The following is a 23,118-nucleotide window of genomic DNA, read 5'->3' on the forward strand; positions in this document are numbered from 1 at the left end:
ATTTAGTCCCTGGGTATCACAATCTAACATTCATTCTGGAACTTCTTCCTAGGAAATACAACAGATCCTCCAATGGAAGGATTTTCCAAGTTCCAGAGTAACTATTATTCAGTTACATCAAGGTTTTAAAGCCCCTATTCACAGGTACAGAAGAAGTATAGTTGAATAAATAATAACACATTGAGTCCATTGCTCCAACAAAGCTATCTATTTCATGTAAGTTAACGATTCAGTTCAAAATTAACCAGAGAAAAGTACCCAGTTGAAAGAGTCCCATTGAGAAATAAGACATTTCCTCAAGATAAGAATTTGTCTAACTATAAGAGTCACAATAATAACAGCTAGTGTTCATTAAACATTTCTTTTGCAGTAAGCATTTTACTAGAGGGAAAGTGTACAAAGCACTTTACAACTAAAACAACTTTGTTTCATACTTTTGTGAAAGCTGATATGCAATATGCATATTTCCACTTCCAGTTCTTTGTCATCGTCCTCCTGAATCTGTGCTTCTTGTGGCCCTATCTCCTCTGTCATTGTCCCCAGTATTCTTACTTCCTTTACCATTTATATACCAGCAATTATTATGGTGCATGCACACACAATAAATTATCTGTTTTGTTCTGTACTTGTGATTTTGATAAATCCATTGAAAGCTATTTTTAAATAGCTGACATGAAGGTATTGTTTATCTGTACAATAACTTTTTGCTTCAATATAAATGTTTGCAGAAGAAGTTAGAATAAAAAAAGTAGTATTGCTGCCTTTTCAAAATATGATCTCTTTAAATCCATCAAACAAATTACCTTTCTAGCATTATTTGAAATAATTTAAACACACAGAGCAGTGTTTGAGAAAGGGGCAGGCATGGGTTACGACTGACTTAAAATCTTTGCTTTAGTTGCAGTAAATTCTTTTCTGCAACGTTTTGCACCCAACAATAGTATCCAAGAGTCTTTTAAGTCTAGAAAATCAATAGTGATGAGGAAAAGTGAAGAAAATATCATCATAAAATTCACCACTCTTTCTCTGTAATTAGCAAATTAAACAAGACTGACAAACAGGACACTAGTGATAACTTCTTTAAATAAAAATATTTAACTCTTTTAATATTTCACTGGAGAGAGAAAGAAAAGAGAGAGAGTGTGTGTGTGTGTGTGTGTGCATGTGCGTGTGTGTGGGTATGCATGCATCTATGTGGTATGTGAGGTATGAGTCAAAACTGAATTTTTCCTCAAATTACCAGCCATTTATTCCACTACCATTAACTGAGGCTTCTTCACACATTGTCTTATGACACCACATTTAAAAGATTATTTGAAATTCTCTTTTTTTTTCTTCAGACGGAGTCTCACTCTGTCACCCAAGCTGGAGTGCAGTGGGGTGATCGCTCATTGCAACCTCTGCCTCCCGGGTTCGCACCACTCTCCTGCCTCAACCTCCTGAGGAGCTGAGCTAATTTTCTGTATTTTTAGTAGAGATGGGGTTTCACTGTGTTAGCCAGGATGGTCTCAATCTCTTGACCTCATGATCTGCCCACATCGGCCTCCCAAAGTACTGGGATTACAGGTGTGAGCCACCATGCTTGGCCGAAATTCTTTTTTTCAAAATTATACTTCAAGTTCTCAGATACATGTGCAGAATGTGCAGGTTGTTATATAGGTATACATGTGCCATGGTGGTTTGCTGCACCCATCAACCTGTCATCTACATTAAGTATTTCTCCGAATGCTATCCCTCCCCTATCCCGCCACCCCCAACAGGCTCTGGTGTGTGATGTTCCCCTCCCTGTGTCTATATTTTCTCATTGTTCAACACCCACTTATGAATGAGAATATGCAGAGTTGGGTTTTTTGTTCCTGTGTTAGTTTGCTGCAAAGGATGGTTTCTAGCTTCGTCCATGTCCCTGCAAAGGACAGGAACTCATCCATTTTTATGGCTGCATAGTGTTCCATGGTGTATATGTGCCACATTTTCTTTATCCAGTCTATCACTGATGGGTATTTGGGTTGGTTCCAAGTCTTCACTATTGTGAATAGTGTTGCAATAAACATACATGTGCATGTGTCTTTATAGTAGAATGATTTATAATCCTTTGGGTATATACCCAGTAATGGGATTTCTGGGTCAAATTGTATTTCTGGTTCTAGATCCTTGAGGAATCGCTGCACTGTCTTCCACAACGGATGAACTAATTTATACTCCCACCAACAGTGTAAAAGCATTCCTATTTCTCCAGATCCTCTCCAGCATCTATTGTTTCATGACTTTTTAGTGATCACCATTCTAATTGGTATGAGATGGTATCTCATCATTGTCTCAGCCCAACATCTCTTTTAAGCTAATAAGGAACTTCAGCAAAATCTCAGGATACAAAATCAATGTGGAAAAATCAAAAGCATTCCTATATACCAAAAATAGACAAACAGAGAGCCAAATCATGAGTGAATTCCCATTTACAATTGCTACAAAGAGAATAAAATACCTAGGAATACAACTTACAAGGGATGTGAAGGATCTCTTCAAGGAAAACTATAAACCACTGCTTAAGGAAATAAGAGAGGACACAACAAATGCAAAAACATTCCATGCTGATGGATAGGAAGAATCAATATGAAAATGGCCATATGGCCCAAAGTAATTTATAGATTCAATGCTATCTCCACCAAGCTACCTTTGACTTTCTTCACAGAATTAGAAAAAACTAGTTTAAATTTCATACGGAACCAAAAAAGAGCCCACATAGCCAAGACAATTCTAAACAGAAAGAACAAAGGTGGAGGCATCACACTACCTGATTTCAAACTACACTACAAGGCTACAGTAACCAAAACGCATGATACTGGTACCAAAACAGATATATAGACCAATGGAACAGAACAGAGGCCTCAGAAGTAACACCACACATCTATAACCATCTGGTCTTTGACAAACCTGACAAAAACAAGCAATGGGGAAAAGATTCTTTATTTATTTTTTTTTTTTTTAATTTTTTTTGAGATGGAGTCTCGCTCTGTCGCCTGGGCTGGAGTGCAGTGGCCGGATCTCAGCTCACTGCAAGCTCCGCCTCCCGGGTTTACGCCATTCTCCTGCCTCAGCCTCCCGAGTAGCTGGGACTACAGGCGCCAGCCACCTCGCCCGGCTAGCTTTTTGTATTTTTTAGTAGAGACGGGGTTTCACCGTGTTAGCCAGGATGATCTCGAACTCCTGACCTCGTGATCCGCCCGTCTCAGCCTCCCAAAGTGCTGGGATTACAGGCTTGAGCCACCGCGCCCGGTGTTCCTTATTTAATAAATGGTTTTGGGAAAACTGGCTAGCCATATGCAGAAAACTGAAACTGGATCCCTTCCTTACACCTGATACAAAAAATAAGATGGATTAAAGACTTAAACATAAGACCTAAAATCATAAAAAACCTAGAAGAAAACCTAGGCAATACCATTCAGGACATAGGCATGGGCAAAGGCTTCATGACTAAAACACCGAAAGCAATGGCAACAAAAGCCAAAATTGACAAATGGGATCTAACTAAACTAAAGAGCTTCTGCACAGCAAAAGAAACTATCATCAAAGTGAACAGGCAACCTACAGAATGGGAGAAAATTTATGCAATCTATCCATCTGACAAAGGGCTAATATCTAGAATCTCCAAGGAACTTAAACAAACTTACAGTAAAAAAAAAAAAAAAAAAACTCCATCAAAAAGTGGTCGAAGGATATGAACAGATATTTCTCAACAGAAGACATTCATGTGGCCAACAAACATCTGAAAAGAAGCTTATTATCACTGGTCATTAGTGATAACTTTTTTAAAAAAATTCAACATCAACCATGTTAGAGAAAAAGAATTGACCACAAAAAGATAATAAAATATAAGCACTAGGCACATTCAATACTATAAAAAATTAAGTACTTTCAGAAGTGAAACTCCTTGAGGAACACCAGAGGAGTCTCTCTCTTTTTTTGTTTTCCTTTTTTCAACAAAAACTCAAGTATATAGTAGAACTCCTTGTGCTTAGACACTTTATAAACCTCCTATGATATGTGACATGCACCAAAGCCAGCATCAAAAGGCCCTGGGATAATAGAAGCAGTCAAAATCAGTAGAAAGTATATGGAGCATGCATCAGGATAGTGTCATCTGAGGGGCCCTAAGGAATTTTCTCTGCTGCCTCTGCCGAGGCCTGTAATTTTATCATTGGAGAATCACTCACCTACGTTAAGCTAAAATCTGGGTTTTGATAGAAGAAAGAAGACAGAAGAACTTAGCGGTGAGTGGGACTTAAAACGGGGTCCTTTTTGTGGCCAAACGACCATAAAAGGACACTGGGGAACACAAGAAGTAAGAGAAGGTATCTATACAGGGCCTAAAGGAAATTCAAAGGGGAACAGGGAAAGTTCAAACGAAAATATGCATCTTACAATTTTAATTGGGTGACTCTAAAGCAGGATTTCCCAACCTTGGGATTATTGACATTTTGGGCCACGTAAATCTTTTTGGAGGGTGAGGACCTAGCTGTCCTGTGCCAGATATCTCGTAAAGGATGAAGATTAGTCAGTCATCTGAAAGGTAACCAGAGAAAAATTCCCATTGAAGGGGTCCCAAGGAAATAAAACATTTCCTTAAGCAGATAGCTAGTCTAATAATATTACAGGATGCTTAGTTGCATCCCTAGCATCTACCTACCAGATCCCAGTAGTAACCCCTTACCACATAGTTGTGATAACCAAAAACATCTCCAGATATTTTCAAGTATCCTTTGTCAAGTGGGAATGCACAATTGACAACCACTACCCTAAAGGATCAATTTAATTCCTAGGTTGGAACAGCAGAATTTTCCATCCCTTCTACCCATCCATCCTTCCCATTCTCCTATCAACACAAAAGAAGAATCAGAATTCCTTTTTCATTGCAGTAGAGAGCAGAGAGAAATGTGAGGAAGATCTGAAATGAGTGCCTCTTCATTCAGATCTTTACCCAAAATTCTTGATTCTGTTACAGGTAGTTAGACAGGCATGAGTGGGGTAGGAGAGGGTTCTCCTCCACTCACCGGGAATGTTAGGTGATAGTTTGGCAATTATCACATTGCCTCTGTAAAAGTGATGAACTGGCAGCCAGCACCAGGGAAAGGCCATTTCCTGAGGGTCCACATGTGTCTCACTAAAGGGTTAACTGAATGCAGTTGCCAGGGAGAAGCAACTTCCCTGGCATGTACATTAAGAGACAAAATGAAACCCACAGCGAATATCATAGTGAATGGGTAAAAGCTGGAAGCATTTCGTTTGAAAACTGGCACAAGACAGGGATGCCCTCTCTCACCACTCCTATTCAACATAGTATTGGAAGTTCTGGCCAGGGCAATCAGGCAAGAGAAAGAAATAAAGGGTATTCAATTAGGAAAAGAGGAAGTCAAATTGGCCCTGTTTGCAGATGACATGATTGTATATTTAGAAAACCCCACTGTCTCAGCCCAAAATCTCCTTCAGCTGATAAGCAACTTCAGCAAACTCTCAGGATACAAAATCAATGTGCAAAAGTCACTAGCATTCTTATACACCAATAATAAACAGAGAGCCAAATCATGAGTGAATTCCCATTCACAATAGCTTCAAAGAGAATAAAGTACCTAGGAATCCAGCTTACAAGGGATGTGAAGGACCTCTTCAAGGAGAACTACAAACCACTGCTCAGTGAAATAAAAGAGGACACAAACAAATGGAAGAACATTCCATGCTCATGGATAGGAAGAATCAATATTGTGAAAATGGCCAAACTGCCCAAGGTAATTTATAGATTCAATGCCATCCCTATTAAGTTACCAATGACTTTCTTCACAGAATTGGAAAAAACTACTTTAAAGTTCATATGGAACCAAAAAAGAGCCCACATTGCCAAGAGAGTCCTAAGCCAAAAGAACAAAACTGGAGGCATCACGCTACCTGACTTAAAACTATACTACAAGGCTACAGTAACCACAACAGCATGGTACTGCTACCACAACAGAGATATAGACCAATGAACAGAACAGAGCCCTCAGAAATAATACCACACATCTACAACCAACTGATCTTTGACAGACCTGATAAAAACAAGAAATGGGGAAAGGATTCCCTATTTAATAAATGGTGCTGGGAAAACTGGCTTGCCATAAGTAGAAAGCTGAAATTGGATCCCTTTCTTACACCTTATACAAAAATTAATTCAAGATGGATTAGAGACTAAAATGTTAGACCTAAAACCATAAAAACCCTAGAAGAAAACCTAGGCAATACCATTCAGGACACAGGCATGGGCAAGGACTTCATGTCTAAAACACCAAAAGCAATGGCAACAAAAGCCAAAATTGACAATGGGATATAATTAAACTAACGAGCTTCTGCACAGCAAAAGAAACTACCATCAGAGTGAACAGGCAACCTACAGAATGGGAGAAAAATTTTGCAATCTACTCATCTGACAACGGGCTAATACCCAGAACCTACAAAGAACTCAAACAAATTTACAAGGAAAAAACCAAACAACCCCATCAAAAAGTGGGCAAAGGATATGAACAGACACTTCTCAAAAAAAGACATTTATGCAGCCAACAGACACATGAAAAAATGCTCATCATCACTGCCATCAGAGAAATGCAAATCAAAACCACAATGAGATATCATCTCACACCAGTTAGAATGACTATCATTAAAATGTTAGGAAACAATAGGTGCTGGAGAGGATGTGGAGAAATAGGAACACTTTTACACTGTCGGTGGGACTGTAAACTAGTTCAATCATTGTGGAAGACAGTGTGGCAATTCCTCAAGGATCTAGAACTAGAAATACCATTTGACCCAGCCATCCCATTACTGGGTATATACCCAAAGGATTATAAATCATGATGCTATAAAGATACATGCACACGTATGTTTATTGTGGCACTATTCACAATAGCAAATACTTGGAACTAACCCAGATGTCCATCAATGACAGACTGGATTAAGAAAATGTGGCATATATACACCATGGAATACTATGCAGCCATAAAAAAGGATGAGTTCCTGTCCTTTGTAGGTACATGGATGCTGCTGAAAACCATCATTTTCAGCAAACTATCGCAAGAACAGAAAACCAAACACCGCATGTTCTCACTCATAGGTGGGAACTGAACAATGAGAACACTTGGACACAGGAAGAGGAACATCGCACAACGGGGCCTGTTGTGGGGTGGGGGGAGGGAGAAGGGATAGCATTAGGAGATATACCTAGTGTAAATGACAAGTTAATAGGTGCAGCCCACCAGCATGGCACATGTATACATGTGTAACAAACCTGCACGTTGTGCACATGTACTCTAGAACTTAAAGTATAATTAAAAAAAAAGAGAGAGACAAAATGTCATAGTATGATTTTCCAGGGGCATTCCACTGGAAAAAGGAAGAAAGCCTCAGATGAGCATGCACACAACTTTTTAAACACACTGTGCATGCTCACTGCCCAAGCACAAGGAGGGCACTGCACAAGTGCAAGGAGGGCACTGCACATGCAGCCAGCCCATCCTATGGGAAAAATCATGGGAAAGGGGTGCAACACGTTGGAGGTGGGCCAGCCTATAAAGTCCTAGGATCAAGGTTAAATACAGCACTTGTCCTTTGGGTCACCCATCTGGGACTCTTCTTTCCAGTGTATTTTCTTTCTTGCTGTAACACTTTTTAATAAACTTTCATTCCTGCTCTGAAATTTGCCTCGGTCTCTTTTTCTGCCTTATGCCCCTCAATCCTCAGTTGAATTCTTTCTTCTGAGGAAGCAAGCAGTGAGGTTGCTGCAGAACTGTAGGAATTTACCACCGGTAACTCGAATATCTTCCACCAGTAACATAGTGACACGTGACTCAGATATTTGCCACTGGTAACAATTCCATCTTTTTTTCTAGAGATGTTTCATGCTTTTTCCATTACTCAAGGCCAGTTCCAAGAAGAGATTACCAGTAAAACTCAAGAAGATCTACCCAATTTCATGAATGTTTATGAGAGTGAACCAAAAAAGCCATTAGTCCACATAAGTAATCAAGAAACTTTGTTATGCATAAACAAAATAGGTTACTTTTGCAGAGATCCTGAAGAATGGGCTTCAAGCATCCTGGCTCATGTTTTCCCTTCCATTTCCTTCCCTCTTCTCTTCCCTTTTCCATTTCTTTTCCTCTTTGCCCTTCCATTTTTTTCTCTTTTCTATTTCCCTCTCTCTGTTCTCCCTTCCCTTCTTCCTTCCCCCTTCCTTTCCTTTATCTCTTCTCTTTCCCTCCTGCTCCTCTTTGTCTCTCTCTCTCTCTCTCTCTCTCCCTCTCTCCTCTTGTGATACCCAGTATTTTTTCTATCGGAACAGGAAAGGATGCAAAGAGAGAAATTATGAAGCATTAATTAGAAAAAATAATAACACCTTCACTGGAAGGAAAATTATATTAATGAGTTTAGAAGAGCAAAAACAAATGCATCATTTGTACAAATGGTACAACTGAGTCATTTCCACAATTTTGGAATAGAGTCAGAGGCCCAGAAAATGGTGATTCATATTTATTCCACTAACATCTGATTTAGGGTCATTATTATATGATCTGTAGGGTAAAAATTTCTCTTGGAATTGAAGCTGATTAACTTAAATAACCTATAAAGACAGCAGTTTAAATACTGAACATGATGTATTGAATAGTGTGTTTCTACATAAAATATGAATCACTTCCCTTTATTTTTGTATGGTTGCAAATTAGACAAACAGTGAACAGTATAAGAGTTATAATAAAAAGGTTCATATTCCAGCCCCCTTTGCTTCTCACTATATGTTTAACTATGGATAAAGCAATATCTCTGAGCCTTGGTTTCTTCATTTGTGAAACTTAAGGGATTTAACCTGATTATCTTTAATAATTCTTTCGTCTCCAAAATTTTATGAACGTGAGGAAAATCTAACTCAAATCATCTGAAACTGAAAGAAAAAAATATGCAATTCGACCAACTTGCATATGTAATATGTATGCCAGAGCTACTAGGTTAAAAAAATAAAGCAGAAAAAGGCTTCCTTATTGATCAAAGCTCTTGATTATTAAGTAATGTGTATTGCTCTTGGAATCGTCTTTAAATTAGAATGTCTATGATTAATTTCCACATGGGATAAGCAACTTTGAGAGTCTGCTGGAAGTATCTGTTCTGCTAGCAAGGGGCTCATTAACAGGAAAGAGGGGCAGGGATACAGAAGCAAAACAAACATGGAATTCCAAGAGCTTGGTCACAAACATCAGGGACCGGCTCTGCAGTGATGGCTTGACATTCATTCTGGAAAGTCTTCTACTACAAGTATGTGGGTGTCTATTACTAAAATGTAGAAAAAAATAAATCTCAATCTTTTATAAGATAGATAAAGTCCTACTCTGATCTAATGGGAGCTCTCAAAAAGGAACAGGCTAGAAGCCTTTGGTCACAAGGCAAAGTCCCATTAGGGGAGTAATTTCTTTAAGACTTTTGTACAGACCCTAATATCAAAGTGTGGGGGAACCAATCCCAGGACATAAAATGTAAACATGTATTTCCTTTACAGAAACCTGGAATATGTGTTGGTCCTCTATGACCTAACATTTAAAAAAAAGTTTTGGCAATATTCACCTGACTCTGGACTAAAAATAAAATCGACTTATATTCTCTCTAAAAAAAAATCCAAGTTTTCTGTTCATAGACCTAGTCATAATAGAGTGGAAATTTAAGGGCAAGAAAGTTTCTCCTCTTTAAGTGACAGCATAGAAATAATGGTGTTAGTTGAAAATGCTAGTGCCTCATTAAAGAAATACATTTTATCATCTGTCAGATCCTGAGCTTTGTGGCTCTTGTTCCTTAGGCACAAAAAAATCACAGTCTGAATAGCGTTTCTTAAAATGATTTTCTACTCCCTTCACATTCCTACAAAGGAATAGTTCATTTACATCATTAGATACTTTAAAATGGTAAGGGAAAATTCCTCCCAAGTAGTCAAAAACAAACATTAACTTGTAGGATTTTATTTGGAAGGAAAGTGCACTGGGAGAGGTGAAGCCAAAGGCAGAAGATTCTCTGTAAATATAAGAAAGCTAACCTATTCCTTGGATTTATATCCAACAGACTCAGAACGGAAATGAATCTCTTAAAAATATCCTGCCCTGCAGAAACACTCCTTACTCAATAGTAGGCCAAACTATGTTCCATGTCCTTTCACTTAAAACTTCTAACACTACTTTAAGAATATAAGAAAAACAAAAAGAATCATTAGGAAATTTAAAAATGCACAAAGCTTTTCAAGTCTATAATATCAAAGAATCAGTGGACTCCCCTGAAATTGTTAGCACTAATTTTTAATAAGCACACCTTGAAATATATGCATTCTAAGATGCAGCGGTTTTATCTTAGCTTTCTTGTTAAAGATTAAGTGGAAATTCAGATTTATTGGTATTATCAGTAGTATAGTAAATGATATTTTCCATTTATTTATTATAATTTGTTCTTTTATATTCTTTTTATGCTGAAAAGCATCTCTGTGGTCCTACTTCAAGACACTCTTCCACTCAATGTACTTAAATTTTGTCTAAAAAATGGAGAATTGTTTCCATAATTTGGAAATGTTTAGGATGAACTGACAAAAAGGACAGGAATTTGTAAATCTGTCAGCATTTTTATATTAAATATCTTCTACCTTCAGGATATCTTCAGTTATTTTCCATAAATTGGGAAATCACTTCTCATTATTTTTGAATGGCATCATTTTGTTTTTATAAATATCACATTTGAATTTAGAGGACGATCCTTCCCTGTGATAAGGCTATCAATTAGCAGACAGTATGGACACTATAATGAAGACTTAGAAGCGGACAACTGAAACAAAGACAAAGTGATAATTCTATTATAGATTCATATTTTTACTAGGGAGGATTATGGAGTCTGTTTCCCTGAAAACATCTAGGTTTTGTTTACACCTGCATCTGATAAAGATCATAAAGTTGGAGGTAGAGAAATAGGTGACAAGAATAACATTTTTGGTTGCTCTCCACTTTTATGATTCTACCTGTCTTTCTAAAATATGTTATTTTGTTTCTTCTATTTAAAAATATAGAGATGTAAAGAAATGTTCTGTTTCACACCCACATTTCCTCAAATCCTATATTATTCAAGCTACTCTTCTAGCACCATGTTTTGTTTTGTTTTTTTCATATTCTACAGGTAGAAAGCTATAGAATAAAAGGAATACACTGTATTACCTCAAGCCAGGACCAACTTCAGACACTACTAACACAATATCCCTAACAAGACTTTGGATGATACTGAATGAGTGGTATTTCATACAACAAAAAATATAGAGAACTTATTTGATGTAGTTCTCAGTTGTACTTCTCAGACGTGTGAAGAAACTCAATTATGTTTAATAGTCCCATATCCTAGAACTCTAAAAATCTCTAAACTCTAAAAATGTGAAAAAAATCACATTATTTATGCTATTATTTTTCTATTCAAAAATCTATCATCATATATCATTTAGGGCTTGTTTCTCAGATTGACCATAGTATTTCATACAAGTTTTGAGCATACATACTAAGTATAAATGTAGCATATACTGATTTTCTAGGGCTTTTATCTTCCAAATTGGAGTATATGTTTATCCAGAGCAAGCAGGTGTTTTTTTTTTTTTCTTTAGAATAGATAAAGAAATAACTGCCAAATCAAGATATGATTTTGCTTATTTTTTGTTGTATTTATGGTACACTTATCAAAAAAAATGAGAGTCAAAGAAATTTTAAAAAGTAAACTTAAGACATAAAAAGATTTTATTTCACGATTAGCCACCGTTTACCTGTACATGAATAATCATCAATTCTGATGTATCCAGTTTTGCAGATGCACATAAAAGAACCCGGGGTGTTGACACACATAGTATTTTCACGACAGTAATGGCGCCCTTCAGCACACTCATCGACGTCTGTGAAGAAAAACAGGACAAAGAGGTCAACAGTGGGTAATATTCTGGAGCTCCTATATTATTTTCTTTGATAGGGAGAGGGAAAATATTTACTAAATGAATAGCATTTCAAAAAAGCATTCATGATATCTCCTTTGCTAGGAGTGTTTAATGTTCCAGTGACAAAAATCAAGAGTTTTTTTCCAACAGCTCTTCTTGGAGTTATGAAGAAGTCTGTCTGTTTTAACTTGCATCATTTAAATATCTTTTGAAATTTTCAGCACATTCATCTGCCTATGCTTGATAAAATGAATCAGAATGCAAAGATTGGGGCTGCCTTAGTATCCAGCAATCTTCAATCACAGAGCCTGCCACATATTATTGTTTGATTCACCAGCTATTTGGTACAGTTGAGCAGACCCTGAAAGAGGTAAATAAAGTGTTCGATATAAACCAGAATTTTAACAATTTCACTTAAAGACATGAAGTCAATTGCATGAGCTTATTAGAGATAAAAGTAGACAGCTATCCCAATAAGTATATAAACACAGATAAAGTTACAATAGAGATCTGATATAGATGAAAGTTACAAAATAGTAAAATAAGATATTATATTGAGGATCTTACATGGTAATTCACACACCAAGTTCTGAGTATGTATAATGACTTCTGGATGCTAACCCATAAGAAGCACTGCTACTAATTGTGAAGAATGTGAATTTTCACAATGAAACTGTCTTCATGTAATAGCATCTCTCTGCATAGAATACAAATCATTTTACAAGTATTTAAGGGCCTTAAAGCATTGGTCAGACAAGGAATTTCCCATCCAGAAGTCTGCATTCTCAAATCCTTCTGATGATTCCACAAAGCAGCACTGAATTCATTTATACTGTTAACAGAAATGGATCAACTATAAGAGATGGATAGGTGACACACCACTACAGGGGCCATGTCATTTGTGTAAGCCCAACTATGTTCCCAGTCCTGAGAATGTCAAAAGAAATAATTGACATAATCTAGGAATCTATATTTTAGAACTGTAGGGTTCTTATCATTCATCTGAGTTAACTATTTATTTTATAGAGGGAAAAACCTGAGTCCTAGAGAAACTCAATTTTCTATTCAATTCCATGGAAAACATAATAAATTCTAAACTTCTTATCTGACCTACAAAACGTTTCCTGGTTTGGTCTTTACTTTTCCAATTTCACATCTGATGACCTCACTTCCTTCTCCCCTCTCAGTGTCCTGGCCACATAGTTTCTAACCTACCTGCTCTTTCTTACCTGTCGTCCTTTATATATGCTGTTCTGTCTACTTATAACTGCTACTCCTTCTCTCCCTGACACCATCCCAGTGGATCTTGTTTACAGGTAGATTCATCCTTCAAGAATCTATTTAAATGTCCTTCCTACAAAAACTTCCCTAATGAACTAAAATACTCCCGATGCAGTGCTCTCTCAGGACTTTGTAAATGTTTCCATTATAGATGCATCAATTGTATTTTTATTAATTTTTATGAGTTTCTCTCTCCTGAACAAACCACATATTCCTCAAGGGTATAAATTATCTATTAGTGTTTCTTAACTGTGCCCATCATATTCATCTGGGATGTCAAAAAACAAAAACAAAAAAAGACTGGTTCTTCGGCCAACTTCCAAAACCCCACTCCAAGTTCTAATTTAATTGTTTGTGGTGGAACACATGCAATGATTTTTTTAAAAAATCTTCTCTATGATGAGTGTAATACAGGGGTCAGAAAAAAAAAAAAACCTCTGTAAAGGGATGGATAGTAAATTTTCTAGACTTTGGAAGTCATGGGCAACACATAAATTTAATGAACTTGGCAGTGTTGGAATAAAAGTTCATTTACAAAAATTGATGGTAAGCCAGCCATATTTGGCTCATAGGTCAAAAGTTGATGACTTCTGACCTAATGCATAGCCAAGGTTAGCAATTACCACTGAGCAGGGTGAGGATTCAAAATACTTACTATAGGAGCCTGGTACTCATCTCTTTGACAGACAAGGATCATAACAGCGAGTAGATAGCCACGTGTCAAATTGAGTTTCTAACAGAAAACTCTGAAATTTAGCAGGGAAGTGTCAGAGAACCTCTGAGGCATGGGACAGAGAAGTGAAGCAGTTGGCCCAGGCAAGATCAGCTCAAAGCCAGGAGGAACTATCTATTGTGGGGAAAAGGTAAGTGAAAGATCTGCAGGGGTTCACATTCCTACCACAGTCTCATATAATCCTAGCCACAAAAGACACCCTGTGCCCTCACAGGCCCTGAGCCTAGTATAGCAAGTTGCCTAGAATACGTAGGATGGCATTGTTCCATGTAGGGTCCTACAAACCCCCCTGAGACCCAAGCAACTACAGCAATGGTGCCATTTTGAGTGTCTATCTCTCAAAAGATGATATCCTACCCTGGGGCCCCAAAACTCCTGCTTTTCTACATCCCTGGAGCACCACTGGCATCCCTTCATGTCCATCCAGAGGGCTATGCTGCCATAATACCAACTAGACCCAGCAGCGCAACCAGGTCCCTGGCACTTTAGTCCACACAATGTCCTATACACTGGGGAATAGATGATGCAGCACACTAAGGAAGCTGCCCCTGGGACAAAGGAAGCCAAAGCATGCCCTCCCCAGAAACTGAGAGCCAACTGCCCAGGGTCACTGCTAATGACAACAATCCTACCCTCTCTAGCAGCAGGGCTACCATGTACCTGTACTTGCCTTCAGGAGACCTCAAGACTGGCCATGTGCCCTCCTGGGGGTTGAGAATAGGCTTGTCCCACCTACTGCCCCTGCCATTAGCACCCAAATGCTTTATCCAGGGACCTGAGGATTGACCCCTCCTACCCAGCACAGTCAGGGCCTAGTGCACCATCATGGTGCTTGAGAGACCTGTCTTGCCTGCTGCCACCAATGCTGGTGCCCACGTGCACTATCACAAATCTGGAGATCATCCCACACTGCCCACTTGTGCTGGCCAGGAGCCTGGGTATGGGCTCGCCATGCCTGCTGCCACTGGAACATATGCACACTATCCAGGGGCATTAAGGACAGGCCTACCCTACCCACCATCAGTACTCACATGTACCTCTTAGGGAACCCAGAAACCAGCATGCCCAACCCACTGCCATCACCATTAGTGCATGGGCATGTGGTTCAGAGACCTGAGGGTTGGAAAACTGCCACCAGTGCCACCATCCATGTCAGAAATGCTGTCTGAGTGATCAAGGACCCACTCAGTTGGCCTACCACTGCAACTACCAGAACCTGAGCATACTGCCCACAGGCCCAAGAACAGGCCCACCCATATCTGCCACTGCTGGTACTCATGTATGCCACTGAGGGCCCAAGGACTAGCCACACCCAGCCCACCAATGCACCACTGGTACCAAGGGACCAGCCCACCTAGAATTCCCATTCCCAGCAAAGCATCACCAAAACCTCCACTAACAATCACAGCTTAAGTCACTGAGGAACTCATAGGCATCACTGACACTAATTATAGCATGATAAATCATATAGAGACTACAATATTGTGCCTACCCAGAATCAAAGCAACAGCATCTTACTAAACCGACAATACAGACACATCTATAGAAAAAAGTCTTTCTCTACTAAAGCCAGTCCATAAAATTGGAAGGAGAGACTGTTTCACCACATGCACAGACATCAACATAAAGACACAAGAAACATGAAAAAACAAAGAAACATGACATCTCCAAAGGAACATCATAATTATCAAGTAACAGATCCCAACATAAAGGAAACCTATAAAATGTCTCAAAAGGAATTCAAAAGAATGACATTAGAGAAACTCAGTGAAATACAAGAGAACACAGATAAACAACACAAAGTAATCAGGGAAACAAGTCATTATCTGAATAAGAAATTCAACAGAGATAGACGCCATAAAAAGAAAAAACCAGAAATCCTAGATGGGAATAATTGAATGAATAAAATAAAAAATATAATAGCTTCAACAACAGACTAGATCAAGGAGAAGAAGAAAGAATTCCTGAACGTAAAGACAGGGCTTTTGAAATAACTCAGACCAAAATCAAAAGAAATAAAACAGAATAAAAAGAATAAAATGAAATAAAGAAAACCTAGGTGGCATACAGGAAACTATACAGTAACTAAAATTTGAGTTTTGGGAGTTCCAGAAGGAGAAGAGATGAACAAATGCATCAAAAACTTATTTAACAAAACAACAGCTGAAAGATTCCCAACTCTTGCAAGTTATAAACATCCAGACACATGAAGTTCAAATATTCCCAAATAGCTGCAGTTCAACAAGGTCTTATTCAAGGCACATTGTAGTAAAACTGCCAAAAGTCAAACAGCAAGAACAAAGCATGAAGTCACATATAAGAGCATCCCTATCAGAGAGGCCTGGAGAGAATGGAGTGATGTATTCAAAATGCTGAAAGAGAAAAACAACAACTGGCAGCCAAGAATACTTTACCCAGAAAAGCTATCCTTCAAAAATAAAATGAAGGGGAAAGAAATTCTTTCTCAGATGAGAAAATAATGAAAGAATTAATCATCATTATACCAGCCCTACAAAAAAATGTTTAAGGTAATCCTATATCTGGAAGTGAAAGAAAGATATCTACCATCATGAAAACACATGACAGTATAAAACTCGCTGGTAGAGCAGATATACAAATGAGAAAGAGAAAGGAGTCAAATATTATCACTATTAAAAAAAAAAACCCATCAAATTGTAAACAGCAAAAGAGGAAGAGGAAAGCATATGTAAGACAATCAGAAAATAATTAACAATATGACAGAAGTCCCCACCTATTAATAAAAACCTTGAAAGTAAATGGCTTAAATTCATCAATTAAAAGATATAAAACAGCTGAATGTATTAAAAAACAAGATGCAAGTACAAGAAACCCACTTCATCTATAAAGACACACATTGACTAAAAGAGAAGGGATGAAAAAATAATCCATCCAAATGAAAACCAAAAGTGTGAAGGAGTAGCTATGCTTATACCAAAAATTGACTTCAAGTTAAAAAACATAAAAAGGGGCAAAGTAGGTCAATATAGATGACAAAAGAATCAATTCAGTAGGAAGATATAACATTGTAATTGTATATGCACCCAACACAAGAGCACCCAGTTATATAAAGAAAATATTATTATAGCAAAAGAGAGAGACCCCAATATAATAATAGCTGTGAACTTCAACACCCTCGTTTTAGCACTGGGCAGACCATCTAGACAGAAAATCAACAAAGAAAGGTCAGACTTAATCTGCTCTACATATTACACGGAGTTAACATTTACAGAAAATTTCACCCAATGGTGGCAGAATAAATATTCCTCTCACTAACACAATGAAAGTTCTCCAGGATAGAACACAAGTTAGGCCACAAAATAGGTCTCAAAAAGTTTCAAAAATTGAAACCATGTCAAGTATCTTCTCAGAACACAATGGAATAAAACTAGAAATCAATAACAACAGAAATTCTGGAAATTGTACAAATACAGGGAAATTAAGCAACATGTTTCTGAGCAACCACTGGGCCAATATAGAAATTATGAAGAAAATAAAAAGCTTTCTTTAAACAAATGAAAATGAAAATGAAAGCACAACACAGCAAAACCTATGAGATACTGTAAAAACAGGGCTAAGAGGGAAATTTATAGTAGTAAATGCCTACATCAAAAAGTAGAAATATTTCAAATAAACAATATAGCAATGCACCTCAAGAAACTGGAAAAGTGAGAACAAACCAAACACAACTTAGTAGAAGAAAAGAAATGACAAAGATCGGAGCAGAAACAAAACAGACTATCAGACAATACAAAGAATTAACACAATGAAATGTAGGCTTTTTGAAAAGATAAAATAAATTGTTATATAGAATAACAAAGAATAAAAGAGAGAAGACCAAATAAGCAAAAACGGGGACCATGTAACTGATACCACAGAAATACAAAGGATCACAAAAGACTACTATTAATGGTTGCATGTTAATAAATTTAAAAACTTGGAGGAAATGGATAAATTCCTGGACACATACAACCTACCAAGACTGAACCAGAAAGAAATGAAAAACCTGAACAGATCAATAGCAAGTAACAAGACTGGATCAGGAATAAAAAGCCTCCAAACAAAGAAAAGCCAAAGATCAAATGACTTTATTGTTCAATTATACCCAGCCCTTCTGAAAGCCATAGCAGGAGTCCCCTGGGCTTAAGCTTGTGAGCTAGAGAGGGTCCCATCAACAAGTCCATGCATACAAAGACATGAACAATTTACCTGTGTGGATGAAAGAGCAAATTATAAGAAACAATTCGGTGGAAACACCCTGGTTATCAGAGAGAGGAATTACTTTGATCACACTGTTGCATTTCCTCAAACAAGAGTGGTTCCTGGTAAGAGATGATAGTTTCAGGTACAGATAGGAAAGCAGCTTCAGTGTCTAGAGCAGGACAGTGAGTTCCAGCTGGAGCAAACGTTAATTACATCAGGCACCATAACTCTCTCCAAAGACAAAACAAGATCCCATAGAACAGGGGTCCCCAACCCTGGCATGGCCAAACAGTACCAGTCCCTGATCTGCTAGGAAGTGGGTCGCACAGCAGGAAGTGAGCGGCAGGTGAGTATTACTGCCTGAGCTCCTTCTCCTATCAGATTAGAGGTGGCATTAGATTCTCATAGGAGTGCAACCCCCATTGTGAACCGTGCATGAGAGGGATCTAGGTTGTGTGCTCCTTATAAGAATCTGACTAATGCCTGAGATCTGAAGCATAACAGTTTCATCCCAAAACCATTCTCAGAGCCCCCGCCCCTGGTTCCATGGAAAAATTGTCTTCCACGAAACCAGTCCCTGGAGGCAAAAAGGGTGGGGACTACTACCATAGAAGTAGCCTACCCCAGCAGGAGTAGCTACCAAACCTGGTTAATTGAGTTCATAAGTATGTGTGAAACACCTCAGATCTCTCCCAAGAATACTTAAGAGATGGGAACTTTGATGGCACTAAAGTTCTGTGAGAGGAGGTGGAGAAAAGAGCCAGTGAATTAGGATTATTTCTGTTAATGTGACCCTATTTACAGCCACAATGGTGGAAAATTTGATTTATAAACAAAAATGGAGATAATTGTGCAAGAGTAAATAGGCCTTCTAAAAACTGTCTCTCACTGTTCAGTGTTGGGTCTACATCCCAGAGGTTTAGGAGACAGTGACTTGTCCAATCTTCTATTATAGATGTTTCCCTTTTAAGCTATCACAGAGTCAGAGAAAACTCCATGTAGGATCGTAAAGCAAAAATAAAAAGACTATTGAATATGAAACCTTTTAGGAACTCAATGATTTGGATCTCATAGACATATACGATTCATGACCAAGAGATCTAAAGTATCAGCCTATTAATTGGAGTGTTGTGAGACAGAACGAAGTAAAAATAGCAAAAAATACCACCATAACACTGTAGATCTAATTGTCACTTGCCTTTTTTGATTTCTCACACCCTGTCTTCAGAGGAAGAACTCCCTAAAGAGTTGCATTTATGTACTGAAATTGCAAAGTTACATAAATGTCATTTCCATTTACATGTACAGATATTCACAGGCATAAAAATGGCATGACTAAAGGGTAATCTGGTGGACAATCATGTCAAATTTAGTTCAGGGTGTATTTTAGTTCCAAATCCCAATTCAAAAACCTAATATAAGTCAAATTCTCACAGTTCAGTTTCAATTCTCTACACATTCATTGAGTATATTCTATGTACAAAGGCATTTTATTGGATTTTCTGATGGTCCTATGGGGTAGAACCACAGTGATGACTGGATAGTATCGGGGTAGGCTTTGACTCATTATGACTTTCTACTAAGAAGAAAGAACTGCACAGGTTTTGATTAGGCTGCCAAGTAGAAATATTCTGACATAAGCTTGTAATGCTGTAGAGAATTAAACAAAGAGTGCCCCATTGGACCACATTGCCCTTCACATACCATCCTAAATTTATTACAGAGTTAAGGGATAGACCCTGCCTTAAAAGGGCTTACAATCCAGGAAATGGGTGATGATCATCATCACTGTCATCCAGTTAGCTGCCTTCTATATTTGAAGCCAGCATTTCACAAGCAGCATTGCTTAAAGAGCAATATCTCTAATAGATGTTCATGGTTCCTTGAAAACAAAATATTACATGGTCAAGTAAGTTTCAAGATGACTATATTACTATAGTTCTTCCTAGTTGCCTCCTAAACACTCATAATATACATAAGCTAATTACAAGCTCTGAGACACTTAAAAAAAAAAAAAACTTCATTCATTTATTTAACAAGTATATAATGGGCATGCACTATGTTCCAAGTACTGCATTAGGTGACAAAGATAAATTCTAGCTGGAGAAAATAATATATATAAGATAACATTATAAAGTGATGCATACTATGTAACAGAAACATATACATTGTGCATTGAATATGGAGCAACAGACGTTTTTAAAAACACAGTGCTTGTTTGTTCTGAGAACCCATTAATGCAGAACACATTTGGGAATTTATATCTGGTGATATAAATAATTTTCTGACTCTGCCTCCTCCTACCAACTTGAGAAACATAGTGAAATTAAAAATCCAAGATATATTTACATGAATAACAACACGAGTTCCTACATTGTAAGGGCCAAAAACCCACACACATACACACACAAATCCTACAGGGACTGATATTCAGAGAAAGGTTAATGACTAAGAGTAGAGATATCCAGGGAAAATATAATGGTGCGGCAGGGCTTGAAGTGGATTTTGAAGAAATCCACTCCACTTATAATGTAAGACCTCTTGTTGTTATTTTGCTGCAGAAGGAGCAAAAACATGAAATGTTCAAGAACAATAAGTAATCCATTTAATTAGAGTTTATTCAGGAAAATAATGGAAATACAATTATGGGAAAGGAGACATAATGTGAATGTATTTAAATGACCAACAAATATGAGGATGGCACCTTCTTTGTAGTGATATGAAGACATTAAAGCATTTGGAAGAAGTGGGTAGGGAGGAGGTATAGATATATCTTATAGGAGTCGGTAAAATGTCATAATTGAAGAGTTGGTAAGAAGTGCATTCAAGTTAAGAAGATCTTTTATAAATTAATAAAAGTCCGAGTCTTAAGTGGTTACTACATCTTAAGTAATCTACCCAGTCCTAATTTCTTCATATGATATCTTAACTGGTATCTGAAAGTCTTCTATTAAGTTTTTGTTAATATATCTGCTAGCTATGTCCATTGGAATATAAAATTCAAGAGGGTAGAGAGTTTGTCCACAACTAAGGCTGGCCCTGAATAAATATCTATTGAATGAATCAATGAATCTTTGTATGTCTTTGCCTTTAAAAGGACAAAGGGGAAAGTGTCTTCATTCACAACAGTCTGATGTGAAGCTCAACATGGCAGAGTGAATTCATTGTCTTCTGAGCACACTGCCTGGGCATTTACTTAGACATGAGCTTTTGTATGAATAGCAAATACAAGCCATCCTAGTGAAACAGTCTTGCATAGTAAAGGAAAAATGGGGTGGGAATAAAGAAGCCTGAACTCTGGACCTGCATTTATTACAAATCTGACAAGCATTTAGTCCCTTCAGACCTTAATTTCATCATTAAAGGATAATTTTCAAGTCACTACTAGCTGTAAAACTTTGCAGCTCCAACAAAGGGAACGTGATCTATGTGGTTGCAGTGGTTTCTGATTCTCCAGGATTTTGTAAGCTATACAGTAATATTCTAGCAAATTTAAAAAGCAAAAGTAAACTGTGTTTCTTATACTTGAACAGCTTCTCTAGCCCCAGGATAATTCAAGCCGGTCTATTTTAGAAACCAGAATTTATAAATTTATAAATTCCCTTTTATCCTATTCGAAAGATGAGGCCAACTTTGTAATTATTCAGAATCATAGATATTTAGATTTGAGAGGAACTTTAGAAATCATCTAACCCCAGTAATTTACAATTGAAGAAACAGAGGCACAGAGAAGCCAGAAACAAATTAAAGAGGAGGCAGGGATGGGATCACAAAGCTTTTGTGAGTCATATTAAAGAATTTGAACTTCATCCTATGTAAAATAGTAAAGGTTTTAAGAAGAGATTAATTGAATCACATCTGGGTTTTTGGAAGATTCCTCTAGCACAAGCTTATATAGTTAATGAGTGGCAGCCATAACAAGAGCAACATTTCTAGACCCTGGGTTTAAAATTAGTTTCTTTTGGTCTATGGACTCATCTCCAGACTGGGCTCAGAGGCAATGAGCACTCAGGCATGATGCTCCCTTTTCTGCCACATTATACCTTGGATGTCACTGATAACTGTTTTGTTTTTTAAAGTGTAGTGTATTTCTAAAGCTACAACATTTATCTGGATTATATACTGTAAAAACATTATATTAGTATGTTAATGAACACTAATGCCTTCTTGATCAGCCAATAAAATCTTGAAGTCATGCAGCTCAACTGCAAAGACTCCATATATTGAAAAATAATACAGATCAATATGAGTTATTGCTAAGTCTTGGCTCACCGGCTGTGAAATACTGGCTGGGCAAAGTTGGCAAAGATATCAATAAAATAATTCACAAACTAGGATAAAGACTAAGTTCTAAGAAATGTAATTCTGGAAAAAGATTTGAGAGTAACATTTGGGAAGATAAGAATTTTTTTAAATATAAAATTTCTAAGTTTAAGTAGGCTGCTCAGTGAAATACCAGTAAAGAATAAATTAAAATATCATTTACAAATAAGCTAACACTGAAAGGAATTGCCAGCAATCATATGTTTTAAAGTCAGTGGCATTAATTAGTTTGTTTACCATATATTAATTTCTATGTATTAAAAACTATATTCATCTGAATGTATGATTGAAGGATAAGACTGAAACATATGATTTTCTTGACATCTCAAAATAATGGCCACAAATTTGCTTCATTCATTTTGTAATTTCACTCATTGTAAATTGTATGGTACATTCCTCAAAAAGAGTGAAAGCTCTGGCATTATATCAGCTTTCTTGCTACTCTTGATAGAATATATTATTCTTAGCTTTGGGATTCCTGAATTTAAAAAAAAATAGAGACATGCACTAGGAAAATCTCAGACAGGATTGAGAGTGTATCATAAATAATATCCAT

The 23,118-nt window shown here is 37.3% G+C and overlaps 1 protein-coding gene across 5 annotated transcripts in view; it reads right to left on the reverse strand.

Annotated features, from left to right (window-relative positions):
• Nucleotides 1–23,118, reverse strand: part of NELL2 (neural EGFL like 2) — a 402,175-nt gene that overhangs the window by 173,341 nt on the left and 205,716 nt on the right. For all 5 annotated transcript variants that reach the window (XM_023182792.1, XM_023182793.1, XM_023182795.1 and 2 more), the window contains one exon: nucleotides 11,840–11,965. In XM_023182792.1, the coding sequence (XP_023038560.1) occupies nucleotides 11,840–11,965 (126 nt within the window). The remainder of the gene's footprint in view (nucleotides 1–11,839; nucleotides 11,966–23,118) is intronic.

Source organism: Piliocolobus tephrosceles, chromosome 10 (genome assembly GCF_002776525.5).
Source record: "Piliocolobus tephrosceles isolate RC106 chromosome 10, ASM277652v3, whole genome shotgun sequence".
Lineage (NCBI taxonomy): Eukaryota > Metazoa > Chordata > Mammalia > Primates > Cercopithecidae > Piliocolobus > Piliocolobus tephrosceles.